Source organism: Lepisosteus oculatus, chromosome 4 (genome assembly GCF_040954835.1).
Source record: "Lepisosteus oculatus isolate fLepOcu1 chromosome 4, fLepOcu1.hap2, whole genome shotgun sequence".
Lineage (NCBI taxonomy): Eukaryota > Metazoa > Chordata > Actinopteri > Semionotiformes > Lepisosteidae > Lepisosteus > Lepisosteus oculatus.
This window is the reverse complement of record NC_090699.1, coordinates 43,284,830-43,303,568: the sequence shown is the minus strand read 5'-3', so window position 1 is coordinate 43,303,568 and position 18,739 is coordinate 43,284,830. Positions and strand designations below refer to the sequence as shown.

Sequence of the window (18,739 nt, the reverse complement as noted above, 5' to 3'; positions counted from 1 at the left end):
TGAGCATTGACTACTAAATTATTTGTTGTTTTTTTTGTCGTAATATTTGTGTTGCAAAAATGTAAAATTGGTAATAATCGATCCAATTATTTAAGTAAAAAAAGGTCTTGATTAATCACAAATATGGTAAGAAAATTCAGTTCCAATAATTACAGAATATATCGGAGGTTCACATTTTGTTAACATTAATCTCCTGTTATAAGGGGTTTTCATCCACTTTTTGGATTTTTGTACCCAAATAACTCTTTGCATAATTTATTTCCTCCACTGCTGTATTCTTTTTGGTCTTTACATTGGCTACACTAAAATGCTTTTAGTTGCACCCGTAGTTTGGTAAACTCTCATACTATTCTTATTTTGCTCTCTGTTGTACCACTCTCCTTCCATTTTTTTTCTCTAATTTCTCTATTGTACAATGTAAGCCATTGATGTTTGTTTAAGGGATGAGTTGTTTTACAGTTTAACATTATGTTTTTGAAGTATAATAATATAAATTTAAATTATTGTACTTCGTAGAGTACATTGATAATATGCATGGATGCGCTGTTATTAAGTGCTCTAAACATCATTTCAAAATCAATGCTGAATCTCAAAAGATAACCACTGAAATTAAAAATACACACTTCAGCTCCAGGCACCAAGTAGCAATGTTTTTTTTATGATTAGGCAGTGGAAGTACATAAAAAGTAAAGAAATGGATGTATCATTAACTTTTGTCTTGGCTTTCCTGTTCTAATTTGCTAAGTGATGTTTTGGAGTATGTAAAGAGTTTCTAGCTGAATGTAAAGAAATTAGGCTCAAGAGCAGATCACAGCTGCTCATGTTTCCACATGCAATGAATCTGGGAAAACTGGGCAGCTGTAATTGTGAATTCCTCTTCTGAACCTTTTCAGAAGACTAGCTATTGCACTTTCATGTTTTTACTGTTACTGTATGTACAGAACATATATATTTATTTTTTTGTAATTTTGTTAGGCAAGTAACGTATTGTCCTTAAATTGTGTAAGCTCCTTGTATGAACTATTAGAATTATCACAACACTATGTGTTGCTAGGATTTTAATGTTGCCTGACTTTTTTTTTTGTTTTAAAAATCTTGTCAATGACCTTCAATATAGAAATCAGACAACAAAGAGCAAAAATAATAAACACATCCATCCAGTAGATGGTGTATCCAAGTAACATATGCTGTATATTGAAACATTATATTTAAAATCAAAGTATACAGTACGTGAATGCTTTGTACTATATATAAAAACAACTAGGTAGGTCCCTTTTCATAAAGGCCCATAAGAAATGGAGGGCAAGGGCCACCATTGTTCTTAACCATCCAACACTGGAAGTGGAGATGATGTGGTCAGCATCACACTCCGGCCAGCCTATTACCTGCAGAAGATTAACCCCAGGACTAAGTTGGAAAGCAGGCTGAGTGGACCTGGGAGCTGTCTGGAAGGAATTAGAGCTAGCTACAGTATATCGCTTGCCCCTACCTGGGATTGAACCTGGGACCTTCCACTCAGGAAGCGAGACACACTTGCTGTCTGAGCTACCATGGCTCCATATGAAAATGACAACAGTTATTAATTATTATTATTAATAGTTATAATACATTTGCAGCCAGAATGTAAGTGTCAATTACTATTGTAAAACCAAAAAAACAAGTGAGAAAAAGGACTTCAGAAAAGTTTGTATTTTTTGTGCCAATAATGACCTGTATCCTATACTTCAAATTAAATAATTCTAAATATATCTTTTAAGAGGTCTTGTGCCCTATGGCCCCAGGCTCCAGATTGTTGTGATCCTCACCAGGTGTAAAGGCTTTGTGATAATTGATGGAAATAACAGTAGAGTTGCTTAAAAATGGGGAATGCCCTCGATAACATGCAGTTTAACAGCAAGGTCAATAAATGCCTCATGTATGGTGGCACAGTGAAGACTAGCATTATAAAGTTTAAAGGCAAACCACAGTATTAGTTGCCTTGTTGCAAGCAGACAAATAAGAGAGATGTGAACTCTGCGACACTTCCAATGTCTGAACAACAATAGTCCAGACTCCAGTCTAGTTTTCTAAAGCTTTCCTGACTTTTTTCTCCTTATACCATCAAGTGCTTTTTTGTGGTTTGTTTTCATTTTATACACCATGTTACTGAAAACAGAGAAACACAAATTGTATGGATTTATATTATTATTACAAGCCTTACTTCACCAATACCACACATTACAGAAATGGGAGTAACATACTGTAAGCTTATTTTTAAATAGTCATTAGCCTATGTACCTACAGTATTGCTTTTAGACATAAATACATGTATATTCCAGTTCATGTTTTGAGCAACTCAAGAAATGAAATTTTAGATTGGATTAGATCCAAATGCAAGCAATTGAATTACATTAAATTGAAAGTACAGTAAAGGAGGTGTAAGCACAGTTAAGAATATGTTGTCTTAATAAACATTTGGAGAAACTGGGTGGACTCAACCTATAGTTCTCAGCATAACTAGTATGCTGAGTACTGTGAAGTGAAGGTACTGTGGCCAAGTTATCTACTGTTATCTACAGTAACTCTGCAAATTATAAGGTGGTCCTATTAAATCAGCCATCTCAAATCTGTAGTTAATGCCATGGTACAGAATATGGAACACACCAGAACAAATAAAAGTCATTCAACATGCACACATTGGATATATAGTTCATTAACCATGGGGAACAGCGAAAAGGTACATTCATTCTCATTCCCTTGTGTTCATATGAACTATCCTAACAGCTCTGACTCATCACAGAACATGGAGGAAAGCTTCTCTTACCCATAAATTCGATGCCCAAGTGGTCTGCTGCTCCGGCAGAGAAATGGGAAAAAAAAGAGAGAAAGACTGTTAGACAACAATCTACCGGCTAACATTTGCACACATTCTTAACACACAGAGGACACATCTCAAAGGGAGCAGTGCTTGAGTAGCAGGATTCTAGTTGTCACATGAGGAGTATAGGGAATGAATTAATTTAGAAAATAATTCTCCAAAGGGATTGCAAAAGGAAAAATAACAATATTATATTATGAATATTAGAAATGGTTCTAAATGCAAACCTGGAAGATTTTAAATTTATCCCAATTTTGGAAGCAAAACACCCACTTTAACAAATTCCTATTCCAAACAAATGTCTTCTAACAAGGGTTGACTAATAAACTACTGTATCTTTCCTTGAAATCTAACCACTTCAGATCATTTAGATTAATCAAGAATATCAATTCATGGACAAGGCTATATACAGAAAATGAAGCTGCCGCTATGAAATATTGTCACAGACCAGTAAGTGGATTTTTTCTTTTAATCTGGATATTCTACAATTTTAGTATGGCTATAGCCAAAATACATGAGCACATAAGAGAAGGGTTCTTTGTTTTTACTTATCAACAGCAACTGGAAAACACCCTATTAAGGGTAACTTTGTACATCAAGAGAATGAAAGTTTTGAAGGGAGATATTGTGTAAGTAGAACCAGACCTAGTGTGTTCGAGCTGCTAGGATAATCTCCCTCTTAAAAACTACTTCGCACTGATTGAAAAGAGTAAAAATGAGGAATCACACAACTATACAGTATGTGGCTTCCAATTTAGTGGCATAAGGGAAGGTTAAAAAATGCAAGGTGTATGTATCAAATATAAAACAAGAAAAAATTCAAACAATATTTATTCTAAACAGGATACATTCTTTCATTGGATTTTGATGATAGGGTTGGATAACAGACCCATTAGATGAAGGTACAGGTAGCAAGATGTGTGCTGTTTACTGTATGTTTCATACAGGAAATGATATTCTTGAATAAAACAAAGTAGCAGATCAGATTTGCACTGATAGAGGAGACACTAAAATACTGTGGCACTACTTTCAGAACTATAAGAAAATCAGAGAAGAGACTACAAAGCAAAAAACTATAGAAAAAATGTAATAAAATCTGATTGAAATATGATTGATATATGGGCTCAGCAGACTGATAATGTGTTTTCTACTGTACATGTACAGTATGTCTATACAAGGTTCTTCATATCACACAAGGTAAAGGTACAATATTGTACTATTTACAGTATGCAAGCTCAAACTGTGCATACTACACTATGTCCATATCAAGAGAGGTTTCATTTTTCAGTTACTTAGAGTTTGGTTTCCTTGGCACATCTTCATCTTTGGTTCTCAAACTGGCACCCATACAGTATATTGTGTGTGTGTTTGGGTGGTTGTGCACCATGTGATGGACTGGGGTGCTGTGGTCCAGAGAGCAGTCCTGCCTTGCACCCTTTGCCTGCCGAGTTAGCCTCTGTGGATAAAACCCTTACTGAGAATGGAAGGCTGGCTGGCTCTTCACCTTTGTTCGCTTGTCAGGTCTTTCTACACTGAAGGGTCAGAGAGAAACAGGAGCTGGAAAATGAGTCTAATGGGACTGAACATATTTCAGAGCAGGATAGATGGAAGAGTGTTTAAAAAAGTGTTTTGCTACTTTTGAACATGCAGTGTAGTCTAAGTGGACAGGATAGCATAGGTTAGCCTGAAGTACTTTTTTGAACTAATTACTTTTTTTTTTAAATGGTTGCTTCCAATTGCTTCCAAAAAATGAAAAAGATATACTGTAGGATCTTGATATGTGTGAATCTGTCATTCGTGCATTTGCTTATTTGCTATTTGTTCAGGGCAACAGGGTCTTGTATGGATGAAGAGCAGAGCAAAATGAAAATGAGCTGAAGGTTGTTAGCAGCAACTTTCAAATTAGCTGCCCAACATACTGGAATCGTGAGATAAATCTAGCTAGTGAGTGAGGCTCTCCCTGCCATCTGCCCAAGTACCCACTACCCAGCATCTGCATCTCAACATGGTCTTGTTTTTGAATTGTAATGAACACTCCAGGTACTGTGTCAGCAGTATGGAAGAAAGTTTGTGTTGTTTCTTTTAGTTAATCAATGTTATTAAAATTAATGTAAAGCCAATGCATTAGTACTTTGATTATCTTTTAAAGGAAGAGTAACCTGTCTTTTAACCATACATACTACTGTACATACAATATTGTAGTACAGTATATAGGTGGACTTGGTTATATCTGAATTTGGCTATTTGGAATGGTTCTCTGCACTGAACCCTCATGATTGTTGAGACCCTACTATACTGGATTAAAAAATGAATTCATTAGTACAACTGACTTTTAGGAGTGAAACGAGTTTCCTTGCTTAATTTTTTGCTCTGGATAATCTCTAGGTTCCACTGTTATGAGAGGTAACAATTGGCATGCCTTTCATGCTATATGAATGCTTCATATAAAGTAATAAGCAAAAGTACTTGCAAAACAGATTCAGAAAGGGCACTAATATTTACTACTATTTACTATTTACTCTAAATTATTTTTTTAAAGCGCTTATCATTGGCTTTTGATAAGTCAACAAAGGCCAAGTGGAAAAATATGTGACCTACCTCTTTTGCTTGTTAAAAAGATAGATGCCGTGAAAGAATGACTGATTTTCAAAAACATAAAATAAATAAAATTCCACATGCAGCTTAGGTAAACTGTTGGCAATTTACCATTAGCAATTTTGAATAAGTGCAGCGTAAGTATTGGGTGAGAAACCACCCTGAATGGAGCTGTGCTCACCGTTTTTCCCCTCTACAGCGAACTCCTGCTTTCACATTGTCAAGTGACCCTTGGAGATCATGCAAGAAACAATGCATTAAAAGTATTAAAAGAGTAAAACTATGTAAAGCAAAACAGCATTTCTACTGAGAGGGATCGCGTAATGGTGTGTATCTAACAGGATAAGGAATTGTGGGAATGGGGTTATGTCGGTCTACTGTCACTGGATCTACAGTATAGCATAACAGTAGCTCATTAAAGCCTGCCTGTCTGTGTCTTCTCCTTGACACCATGCTGCACAGAACCACACCCTCTCTCTTCTGCTCATCTTAATCAGCTTTCCTCAAAAACATGCAGATGGATGACAGTCCACTTTTTTCTTCACACTCAGGCTATTTCTGTATTCCATTACACTGATGACAAGCACTATTAACAAGCAATCCTGTATTCTTACTTTTCCCATTTGTGAGATAAAGATCTAACACCTTATTTCAGAAGTCGATGTGCATAAATAAGAGTTACTCCTGGTGTTCCTTTGATTTTTCTTTTACATTCTTGCCAAAACTCAACTGTAGGACTAATTAAAAAATGTGAGTTCACAAGACAGAGGGAGTTCACATCCTTTAAAAGCTGACATTTATATTTCAAGCACAGTGCCTTTAATATGTGAGGCAAGCAGAAAATGATTATCTGTATAAATATAAATTATAAATTAAAAAATGGACAGCTTTAGGAAATCAGACATACTGCATATCTTAATGGAGTTCTATTAATGTTTTAGCCCTCAGTGTTGTTATGGAGCCAGAGTATCTATAACCCATGTTTTTAAACACTTTTACACTGTTCAAAAATAAAAGAAAAATTAATGCTTCAGTTATTTTTCATACATTGAGGAGATCTGGAAATTTAGACACATTAGCTCTAATGACATACAAAACAAACAAACCAGTGTACAATACTGCTTTGATGTTTTTACACAGATTAAATTAAACCTCTGGATCTGTACATATTAATTTGGATATAACAACTTGTTGTTATCTTCAGATTATCTAAGACTTTTTTCAGAAGGGATGCCTTATTGACATGTTGCAGGAGATTTTGATTGAATTGGGGTGCAACAGAAAAGAAAATACTGTAAACATCTTCCGAGGTTGATGAGTAATAAAACCTTTAAATAAAGAGTAATCATTAAGTATGTAGTTGTAATACATCCTTATTTGGAATCTAAGATTTTTTTTTCTCTTGAATTTAAAAGAAAAAAACATGTACAGTTCCCTATCTTGCGTTCGAGATATCTTTTCAGCACACAACCTACGCGGTTCAGTAAACTTTCCCGACAAGAACAGGCGACCTATCTTTAAAATGTCTCCTGTGAAATATTTGCCCGCAGCCTATCTTTCTGAGCTGTTTTCACATGGGGTGGTGACATGAGAACAGGATTAAAATAAAAACAAAAATGCCAGGAGAATATTAAAATATGAACTCTTGGTACCTGCAGCTGTGCAATTCTGAAGCATTGTTACTGTATGTTAGTCTACAGAAACATAGTGTGAGAGAACTACTTTAAAAAACATTAAGTATCACATTTTGCAGTCTGATAAAATTGATTAATCTACTACATACTGAAGATATGAGTTATAACAGGGTGATTGACCTTAGCAAAAGACCTTTAGGCTCTGTCAATTAGATTGGGAACTTTTCTAAGGTTATACTATACTGTTTACATTGCATTACATTGCATGTTATGTATAGAGAAAGGAAATCATGGGAGGACTGGATTCAAGAATCAAAAACCTAGAAGGCATTGACAAAATATCTCCTTTACTGTATGTACCGTGCAGAGCGCACTTCCTAATTTTCATTCTTGCTCATCCTAAATTAAATGAGTTTATAACAGACATTTGAGAGGAAGGTAAGATCTTAATCTCACACACGGCTGCTCACCTACGTATAGTCTCACACCCAGGTCTTCTCTTTGTGTCTCACTCTTGCATCCCCCACTTTGGCATCTACAGTATACCCTTGCAGCTCCTCCCTAGCTTACTCCTCACAACATTGAGGGGGGTTTGGGAAGTCTATGTGAATGACTAGGCTGCCACATCCCCAGCCAGGTGAGTCACTCCAAACACTCCATATATTTGTGTACTTCTGTTGCATTCATTAAGAACAAACTAAGTTATCGAAAATAAAGTTGTACATTTATTTTGCATACTTGTTTGCTGTACTAATAATAATTAACTTTATTTATAGAGCACCTTTCATAGAAATAGCAGCTCAAAGTGATTTACAAACCAAGCGTAAAAATTAAATCTTAAAATTAAGAGATATACTTTCAGTTATAAAGGAAAACACAGTAATAAAGTAAAGCAACATAAATGTCAATTTATGCTTGAAAAACAAATAAATAAAAATTAGTAAAGTCGTAATCGTAAGGTGTAGTTGGACCTTTACAATTAATTTGGGACAAAAAGACACTTGTACCAAAAACACTTTGACACCTTACAACCTTACATCTTGTATACTTACATCTTGTTACATCTAAAACACTTAGATGCCTTTTAACACTTAGATACCATATCAAGGGTATTACATTTATAAGATACTGAGAAACGTAAGAGAAGAAAAAAGATGGAAAGACAGGGAGAGTTACAGTATATGGAAAATCTGAGTAAGATTGAAACCTTATTTTGTTTCTTTCTGTTTGGCACAGTATATGCTGCATGATGGTATTCAAATATTTAGAAAGTAAGCAGTTGAAAAGCTAGAAGAATAAACCTGGACTTTATACAGTATGTCAGCTGAGACAGCAATATTTGTCTTTGACATTCCTGAGTGTCCCCAGATGCAGGATTGACTGCTCTATCCTGCCTTATATTCTAATGAAAAGAAAAAACTCAAAGAGAAAAGGCACAGAACCACTTTGTGAAGCCTTTTCTGTCCCAAATATCTCATAATACAATATTCGACAAAGGTGACACAGAAGATAAATGTTAAATGAAAATATTAAAATAGAAGAAATGGTATATAAAATTGTGTGCTTTAGGGGAGAACAAGACTTTGCATATGTTAAAGGAACAAGTTATTCTAACTGAGTAGCAGCAAATCTGGGATGTTGTTACATTACCCTGAACCCCCGTGTTTGTGAATATGAATATGAACTGACCGGTTAGTTGTTCATCTGGACTGAAAGTTCATTTGACTTCATTTCTTGCCATCTGCCTCCTGTTTGCCTGCTCAATTGTGAGGCTGCTGTTATCAAGCAAGTGGCTGTGAATGATTTTAGAACACCTTGCCAGTACTGATACTTTCTATAGCATGGAACAAACACACACAGCACTGCCAGATAGAGATAGCACAGATGTACAGCCCATCTCTGTGGGCACAGCCTAAAACACTCAGGTTTATCTCCGTGCCAACCTGCCTCTAGTACCAGACACAGCCTCTTTCTTTCTGCTGGGCTAGACTGAGTATTTCTGTTGCAGAGCCTGACTGGTTTACTTCACCCACTACAGGATCTGTCCGTCTTTGGGATTCATCTAAAACTGTAAGGGATTTATGGTGTAATAAATAAAATTCAAGTTTTTGCCAGACATTCTGGGTTTGAATCTCACTAGCTTATGTTTTCTTTTTAGTAACAAATGTTAAATTGTACCCTCAATGGCACAGTCGTGCAGTGGATAGCATTGCTACCTGGGAGTGTCAGGGCCCTGAGTTCAATTTGAGACCTGGAGTTCCAGGTGTGTGGAATTTGTATGTCCTCCCATTGTTTGCATGGGTTTGCTCTTGTTTCCTCCCCCAGTCCCAAGACATACTGGTTGATTGATTAGTTTGTGGGAAAATTGGCCCTGGTGTTGAGTACTGTATGTGTACAGTATGTTTTTGTCTCTGTGTACCCTGCGATGGAACTGTCTTGCCCATCAACTGTCTTTTATTTTCTGTTGTTGAATTATTTGTATTGCCAACTAACTGATGACAGTGTGCATGGCAGTGTAGCAGGTGATAGGTTATTGTGGTTGACTTTTGAATAAAAACACATCAGTTGTGTTTCTTGTTTTGTGTAGAATATGCTTTCTCCTTGATGGAGCTTAAAAAAAAATTACACTCAGTCCAGTTTTCTCCTGTCAAATGCAACTTGTCCTCTGTTGATGATTTTACTGTAGTTTTCAAAACATTTTCTTTAATGGACAAACCATGATAATTATACATGTAATTCATGTATTATCTTCATATCTTCTTTAAAAGACCAGTGTGCATTACAAACTTTATTTGTAATATGAAATGAACAGAAAGTGTCTGCAACTTAACTCATAACTCATTTCAAAAGATAAGAAATGCATGACATTGATATCAAACATTTGAAATATCACAACATGTTAAAGTCATTTATGCACTCAGTAAAAGATGGGTCAAAAGCAGAAAGAGTACAAACTGAGTCCTTTGGTGAGTTACTACTCTTGCAAATATGGAAATTATTATTTCACATTTGACCTACAGTAAGAATGATTTGCAATGAGAACATTCCCTAATATTGAGAAAAGATAAAATGGTACTTTTGAGTGATTTTGATTGCCTCAACACTACCTTCAAAATCCAAAATAAATAGTACCAGTGTATTGATCATGATTGTATTTCTTTCAGCTGTTTTGTAAGTTGGCTCCTGGCCTTCCATCTCTCTCAATTTCTTACATTCACACTGCAGCCAAAACAGCTGGGGAATTGCAAGGCACTGAGTGCTTGCGTACTCCTCTTTCACATTTTCACAAATAATAATTGAACACTGGTGTTTGTACTGCATTCACACCTTGAAATGAAAAAATGGCATGGAGGAAGAACACTGCATAAATACAAAAAAAATGAAACAGTGAAAGAGGTGAAGTGAAGTGAAGCTTCATCCTGCTATCGAATACTCCGAAGGGAGTCTAGGAAGCGTTACTCATCGTGGAGCCGTGGTGTGAGAGTGCCAGGATGTGGCTCTGTCCTTGGTGCGCTCCCTCACCGTCTCGTTCTGCTCTTTTTGTGTGTAAAAGGGTTGCCATGGAAGCCAGGTTCCTCAGTAAGTGCACCTTGTCTCCCACTTTCACCCAAAATTTGTGATTTGGGCTTGTGCAAAACAGTATAGCCAGCGTTCATCATTTTATCCCAGCTACTTCCCTGAAGCTGCTTTAATATTGTTCTTTAGTCACCTACAATTTCAGATAAGAAAAACCCATATATCAAGAAGAAAATGTAACGATGTAAACACTGGGAAACAAGCAGAGAATGGTTTTTAATTTAGATAAAAAGGAAAAAAAGTGGTCAGCAGCCGGAGAAGTCTATGCTCGTGAGTCTGTTATTTTTATGTTTTAACTTTGTGTTTTGCCACAACAAATGGATAAAATATACATTTTATACCATAAAATATACCAGAGAACAACTGCTGTTAATTCGTGATGCAATATCTTAATGCAGTAATCCCCAATAGTTACCTGCAGACCTGCGCACGGATTGCGACACAAACAAGACTCACGCGAAGAGGAGGAGGGGGAAGTATGCTGGGTCGCTCATTCACTTTAGGAGACGCGGTCTGAGGAATAAACTGAACAAACTACTACTTTTGCTTACTACTAACAAGGATTACACTTTCACCTTGGCCTTCTGTTTTGTTGCTGTATACTGCAACTTTGGATATACAGTACAACAGCTGTTGTCTGGTCAAATCACACAGCTGGAAAACAACCATCCCAGCTTTCCCATTATTATCTTGGGTGATTTTAACCATATTTACCTGACCAAGGAGCTACCTAAATATAAACAGTTGATTCCTGTTCAACTAGAGATGTGAAAACATTGGATCATTATTATCGCACAATAAAAGATGCGTACCATGCTAATCCTCGAGTTCACCCCTGGGGAACTCAGACCATGTGATAGTACAACTGCTCCCTACATACAAACAAAAACTTAAAACAACAAAACCCAGCAAGAAATCAGTGCGCACTTGGACTTTTGCTGCAATTGAGGAGCACAGAGATTGCTTGGATTTACAGTAACAGACTGGGATGTATTTAACAGTGCTTCTGGAAACATTAGTGAACTTACGGCCACTGTAACATATACTGTATATTAGCTTCTATGAAGAGGTTTGTATTCCCCCAAAAATATTGTTAAATACAACAATGTAAAGCCATGGTTCACAAAGGAATTAAGAGTCCTTCGAAAAGCAAAGGAAGCAGCTCACGAAAGTGGTAACAGGGACCACTACAAACTGGCCAGAAACCAGCTCAATTTTACAATAAGATCTGCTAAAAGGAATTACAAGAACAAACTGGAACAACAATTTGCTAACTAAGACTGTTTATCTGTCTGGAAAGATCTCCAAACTGTTACCATTTACAAAAGAAAATCCCTTCAGATACAGTACATCTTGATCAGTTTCTACCAGAAAACCTCAAAACATTTTACAGATTTTTTTTACTTTGTCCATGGCAGTCTCACAACTCATCCAGATATTTCACACCTTCGAGATGAGCTATTGTCCCCCACTCAACTGCAGTGCCACACCCACTCTCACTCAATCTCTCAGGAAGACTTAATGCCGTTTACAAGTCTTAAGAATGCCCTTTTAATCAAAGAACAGCAAGTGTTGGGGCTATTCAAAAAGCAAAACTGTAAAAACACAGCAGAACTTGACTGTGTACAGTATCTAGAGCCACAGTAAAACACTGTGCTGACCAACCTGCTCCAATCTTTACAGATATTTTCAATGAATCATTGTCCCAATGCACAGTGCCAGACTGCTTCAAATCTTATGTTATTTTGCTTCAAAAGAACTAAATAACCTGCCTTAATGACTATAGACCCGTCGCACCAATGTCAGTGATAATAAAAACATTTGAAAGTCTGATTCTCAACTACCTGATGACTGCTACTGCTACTCACCTTGATCCCCTGCATTTTGCATATAAGGAAAATAGGTCAGTGGACAATGCTGTGAATATGGGTCTACACTTTGTTCTGTAACACCTGGGCCTTAAAGGCACATTTACTAGAATCCTGTATGAGGGTTTTAGCTCGGCATTTAACACAATCATTCCTGATGTACTACTGAGCAAACTCTCAGATTTGAATGTTAATCAGTCCATTTACAAATGGATTCTCAACTTTCGGACTAATCGGAAGCAGTATGTTCGAGTGGACCCCTATCATTCAGCCTGCAGAACTTTAGCACAGGCGCACCCCAAGGTTGTGTGCTCTCTCCTCTACTCTATTCCTTGTACACCAATGACTGCACTCCCCGTGACTCCTCACTTAAATTACTTACTGTAAGTTTGCAGATGATGTCACTCTTATAGGCCTCATCACAAATAACAATAAAAGCTGGTACAGAAAAGACGTGGATCGACTTACAACGTGAATGTGTCTGCGTCTTATGTAATGTCGACATGTTCCGTACCGTGAGCACATATTGTGACTGTGTTGTGACTCCCCCATCTTTTGTATATTGTCCAATGTAACAATGTCAGTAATTGTAATGCTCTTTTTGCACCTGTTTGGGTTTTGTGTTGAGCAGGTTCCAAATGTACCAAGGCAAATTCCTGTACCAGACACGTACTGGTGAATAAAAGCGATTCTGATTCTGAAAGTTGGAATCTCTTTATAAAAACAAAAGCACACATCTCTTAAACTTCTTTTAAAAGTCAGTTACTTTTTGACCTCTTTCCTTACACAGTAATGTAGTCTGAGTTAGTTATTATTTATTCTGAGTTCTTTGTTATTATACAGGTGAAAGTGATTGTTAACCATCTTATTTTTGATTTTTCCAAAACTGTTTTCTATATTTTTACAACAAATTAGTCACGTAGAGTATGGTATTCAACACACTCAGTTATCTTCATTGACTGAACTATTTAACAACCCAGAAAAAATTGCTGATTATTTTTTTAAAGTCTACACAAGTTTATGAAAAAAATAACTAGGTACGAAACTTAAAATATTTTTTTTCAGGCTTGAAATAGAGATAATTCAGTTTTTCCAGTTAATCATTAGATTAATGAAGCAGGCTAAAGGTTTAGTTAAATTGAATGTATACCACCATGTAGCTGTTCTTTATCATGGAACTGCAATATTTAATCTGTTACAGTATGTATTCAATTATCAAATACAGCATTGCGGAAATAGCAAGACTGAACAAAGAAAAAAACAAAAGTGCTCTTTAGAGGAAGTATTAAAAAATAATTATTTCTAATGATTGCTTGTACAGGAATTCATTCCATAAGATCTCAAAGTATTTTGTATATAGCAGGGAACCCACATCATCCACCACTGAAGTAAAGCACCCACCTAGATGATGCACAGCAGTCCCAATGCACAGTAGATCAGAGGAAGAAGAGAAAAATTACTTTAATTAATGAATTAATTATGACAGTGCTCCCTGGTACCATACTGAGGAAATGTTGCATAAAAAAGGTGTCCAGTGAGATGAATGCCACTTACTCTCACCCCAACAGCACTTACAGCAAAAATCTGGTTTCTTTTGTAAGTCTGCCATTCAATAACTGACCTTTCTTAACGTCTAATATTTGAAGAGATCAGGCTACAAGGCATCCGTGCTGCTGTCAAAAATGTGAAAAAAATTTTGACAAAACACACAACAAGCACTGGGATCTGACTCACAAAAAGTGTCATGGAAAGCATCAGAGTAAACTAAAGTGATGCTGGGCAAGCAAGTCCATACTCCTGCACAGGAAATGCACAGTTACTGTATAATCTATGATGAGTGCTGAATCAAGCTTTTGTCTCCAGGAAAGACACAATAAAACCATAGTTGGACTGAATTGAGGTGATTGAAGCATTACTACCAAACTATATGGTAGTAAATGAGAATATACAGTGAGCACAAAATATATCAGAAGATAGCACCCTCAAGGGCTCTTGGATTGGAGTGGGTGGTTCACTAGTTGCAGAGCTCTCAAACCTGTGGCTCTTGCACACTCACTGTTCACCCCAGTGCTCATTCTGGGGGTGCCACATACCACTCTGACACGCACTCTGGCATTGCTTACAATTTGTAAATTGCCCCTGCTAGGGCATACCATCCCTCAATAAGGCAGCACTTCACACACTACCATCTGAGCTGAGGGCCTCCTTTTGAACTATTCGCAGAAATAGTTGGCATGGGATTCATGCAGCAGGGCTCTGCGACATCACAGAAAACACAATGCTTGCAGATGACATATACGTGTGTTCAAAAGTCTTTTGAGAGACCATTGCTCTTTAATATTCATCCTGTGTTAAACAAGACTTGTATAGAAGCCTTTGGAATTTCCATTATATGTCTTTACTTTCATATAATATAATGCGGAGATGGCAAGGAGCAGACGGCCGACCACATCCTATACTCCTGCCCTTGCTTCAGATGCCCCGGCAACTTTATCGACTTGGATGATGCCAACCGCGACTGGCTGAGACACCTGACTGTGACAATATAACTATGTAACTTCTGCATGTTAAGCTCATATGAACACATATACTTTCATCAATTGCTTGTGGTTGGCTTCTGGCTTTACCAGATAGGATTTTACTTTCCAAAATGTGAAATTTCCCCTCCAGCAATGCAGAATTCACATGGCAATTGAAACTGTATGTGCTGCATGTATTTCCTCAGCTGTCTGTAGACTTTGGTTCTGTTGATTGGTTTCATACTGACAGATCATTTTTAAGGCTTTTTTGACACACATCTTCCTGAGCTAGCAGAAGACGTCTTGTAGCACAGGTTTGGCCTCAGATCTGAGCTGTGTCATGAGTTGTCGGTGACAGGAATTCACGCAATGTTTCTAAATTGTGAGCTTGCCATGCAACCAGAAAAGCTCAATTTTACTGAGTACTTGAGGGTTTGTACTATGGTTAGTGCAGCTGTCCTCCATCTGATGCTTAAATCTATTGTTTGTGCTTTGGGATTCCACTGTGAACATGTGGACAATGATACTGCATGTAGCCTTGTGGTTAGTCCTGTACAGGTTCAAGGGGGGTTGTGGGCTAGCAGAGTTAATGAACAGATAATTCAAAATTGAGAGGCAGAAAAAAAACAAAAGAATTGGGTTGTGAAAAAAGGATAATTTGGTAAGGGACCCCCCCAGCCAACAAATGTTCCATTTACAATGTACTGTACTGTACACTATATGCTACTTCCTTTTCAGACAATTATAAATGTTAGTCTTTCCGCTTTTAGGCAGACAATGTTCTTTTTTATCTCAGGTTAATTAACTTTCTCTGGTTAATATCTAAGTGGATATTAAACCAAAGCCAGATATCTTCCTTCCTGGAGGGCTACAATGTCATTTAGTTTTCGTTTCACATGAGCTCTCAGTTATTTAACTGAGCTAATTATTTGCTATGTTGAACAAATTATGCTTTTTTTCAAAGTTTGAAACAGGCGGATTTTTGAAAAATACTAGCAGAATATGACGATCTGTTAACCTGCAGGAGCAAGCTTGACCTGCACTGGACAAACTGCAAAAATGTTTAAAAAAATCAACAAATGCTATTTGTTGTACTAACTTTTGATGTCTCTCTCCCCAAGTGTGATGATATAAATGCAGATTAATTTCTATAATACGTATATTACATATATATTACAGATGTAGAGGTATTGTTTGAAAATTGTTTTTGACAATTTGGGCAGCTGGATCATGTTAATGTGTCAGGGTTCTTGAAATGTATTTATTGCATTATTGCAGAACCCATCATTTTACCGTTTTCATTAAATAAAATTTAGCACTCGATTCCTCTGTTTAACAGCCATAATGTTTTTTTCTCAATACTTTCAAGAAATGTGTTTTTCTGGTCACAGATTTTTGCAGTGTGCTTCTGACATTGATACTAAGGTAATTTAGAGTCAGTTGAAGGGCACACAGCTATGTCAGGTGGAAACACAGGGGTCCTATTGTCAGCTCTTTCCTGTACAATTACTGAGCTGCCTGACCAGTTTAATGGATTTGAAATGTGAATTTCTTTTCATTGATGAACTGAAATTACTGTAAGTGCTGTTGCACAACTTAAAAAAAAGAAATCTGGAACAATGTTGTGTTTAACAATGAAAAATTGCCTTTGGACACATACCAAAGTGAAGGTTTGATTAGTAGTAAATATGCTTGTTATTCAGCCTACAGCATTTTGAAACATAAAATATCAAGAATTGAGTTGTAATTTTGGGTTCATATACTGTATATAAGCTAATGGTATTTAGCTAATGGTATAGGAGTTTCATAATTAGGTCTGGCACCACGCACAAAACCAAGTTACCGAATGCTACTGTGTTTGGTGTCACTTTTCTGCTTAGTGTTGTACCACATACACAGTACTGTACACACTATCTTCATCAATGCATTTGTTAACATGCCACAAATACTTCAGCTACCACTTCTATTTCTGGAAAGATCAGCACATTGTCTTAAATTCATTTTAATGTGAACGATTTTTCATTTCACGGCCCGTGCACCCCTAGTTACCAGGATTCATATTCAATAAAAGACAGGAATTAGATTGCCTGAAGAGCATAGCGTGCGGGATTTGCATTTATTTCATTAGCCCTCTCCATAGAAAGGGAGACCCTTACATTTATTAGTCCTGGGTCTTTGGAAGCCAGATTACCTGTCCTAACTCCTGTCAATTTTGTCCATGCACTCTGCTCCCAGACTAACAGATCAATGGGTTATTAAAGTTCTTAGATGGGGAATCTAACATGGGTCACTGAGCACTCATTTATAGAAGTGTCAGTTGTCTGGTTGATATCATCTGACTTCAAGACAGTCTACACCCAACTTCATATGACTGACTGCCGTAACAGGGTCAAAAGTAATTGTGAGTCTTTATGAACTCTCTTTGATAACAAAAAAAAAAAACAGATGTATCACAGAGCAACAGTTAATATTAACATTGCACAATGTTGAAAAAGTAAACAGAAAGATTGATATCAGTGTTAAAATCCACATAAAACACATAAAGCTTTAAAAACTACTATTACTGACATGCAAAGGTACCTATGAAAGCATGCAATTTTAGGATAGGCCACACAGAGACAGCAGAGTGGAATTGGACGTAGTTATTATGGCACCAAAAGACCTCCCTCTCACTGTATTTTGCATAAAGATTGTTTTAATCAAAACAATCCGTTTTAAGGCTTTAGAAGATCACCTTGCTGGGGTGTATGCAAAGTTATTTAGTTGGGATTGACAGAGCTATACAACTTATACATTGTTCTGCATTGTAACATAGAAGTGATTAGATGTTCACTTCTAAAAGAAACTCAATCTGGTTCACGTGATATGAGATGGGACTCGTGAGTAAAGCAAGAATAAACTGCTTAAAACAACAGGTTTCCCTCTCCATGGCCATCCTAACTCCTCCATGAGCTGTGCTTTCCCCAGAGCATTCCAAGAACTGTTGCTTAGCAACCTAGATAGTGGCCCGCTTCTTCTTATTCTATGAGCACACCATGAGGATCCTAACTCTCAGATCCGTCTCCCCCTCACAGGCCTGCCTTTTGCTTCGAACCCCTTTGAACTTGTCTCCCACTTAAGGCTTGTCTTTTGTTCCAAGCCTCACAAACCTTCACCTATATCAGATATACTGTAGGTCTTTTTAAAAGAAAAAAGAAATTTGATTTTCTTCTGCCAACCATAGGTTAATAGTTTCCTAACAGTGTTAGAAACTCTAATGTCAGAGTGAGAAAGCCACAAGAGACTTGCTGCCTCCACCCTCCACAAACATAAGAAACATTGCAGGTTGAACTATAGTTAAGGATTCAATATGGGGGTTTGTTGTTTTTTTCTTTCTGGAGCTTTCATTCTCTTGCAGTATGTGTGCACTGGAGCAGTACGGAACATGGTAATATACAATATACAATTTTCATTACTTACTGTCTCAGCACCACTCCTGCCTCAGTACATTTATAAATAAAATCCACCAATTTTCAGATATGTATAGTGTGGTTTGAGAATCCACAAATACTTATTTGCAGTAACACAGTGTAACCTGGCTTAACCTGTCACCTGGAAAGTGACTGTGTAGTTTTCAGCCATGTGGCATGAGCTACAGGCTGCCATTGGCAATCCAGGCTTTTGTCTCTTGGTTCCAGCAGGGCACAATCT

General features: G+C 37.0%; 1 protein-coding gene across 1 annotated transcript in view; it reads right to left on the bottom strand.

Moving 5' to 3' along the window:
* The window catches only part of LOC102690192 (pro-neuregulin-3, membrane-bound isoform), a 424,542-nt gene that overhangs the window by 47,343 nt on the left and 358,460 nt on the right, over nt 1-18,739 (bottom strand). Inside the window, exon 4 of the mRNA XM_015347880.2 lies at nt 2,804-2,830. Within this exon, the coding sequence (XP_015203366.1) occupies nt 2,804-2,830 (27 nt within the window). The remainder of the gene's footprint in view (nt 1-2,803; nt 2,831-18,739) is intronic.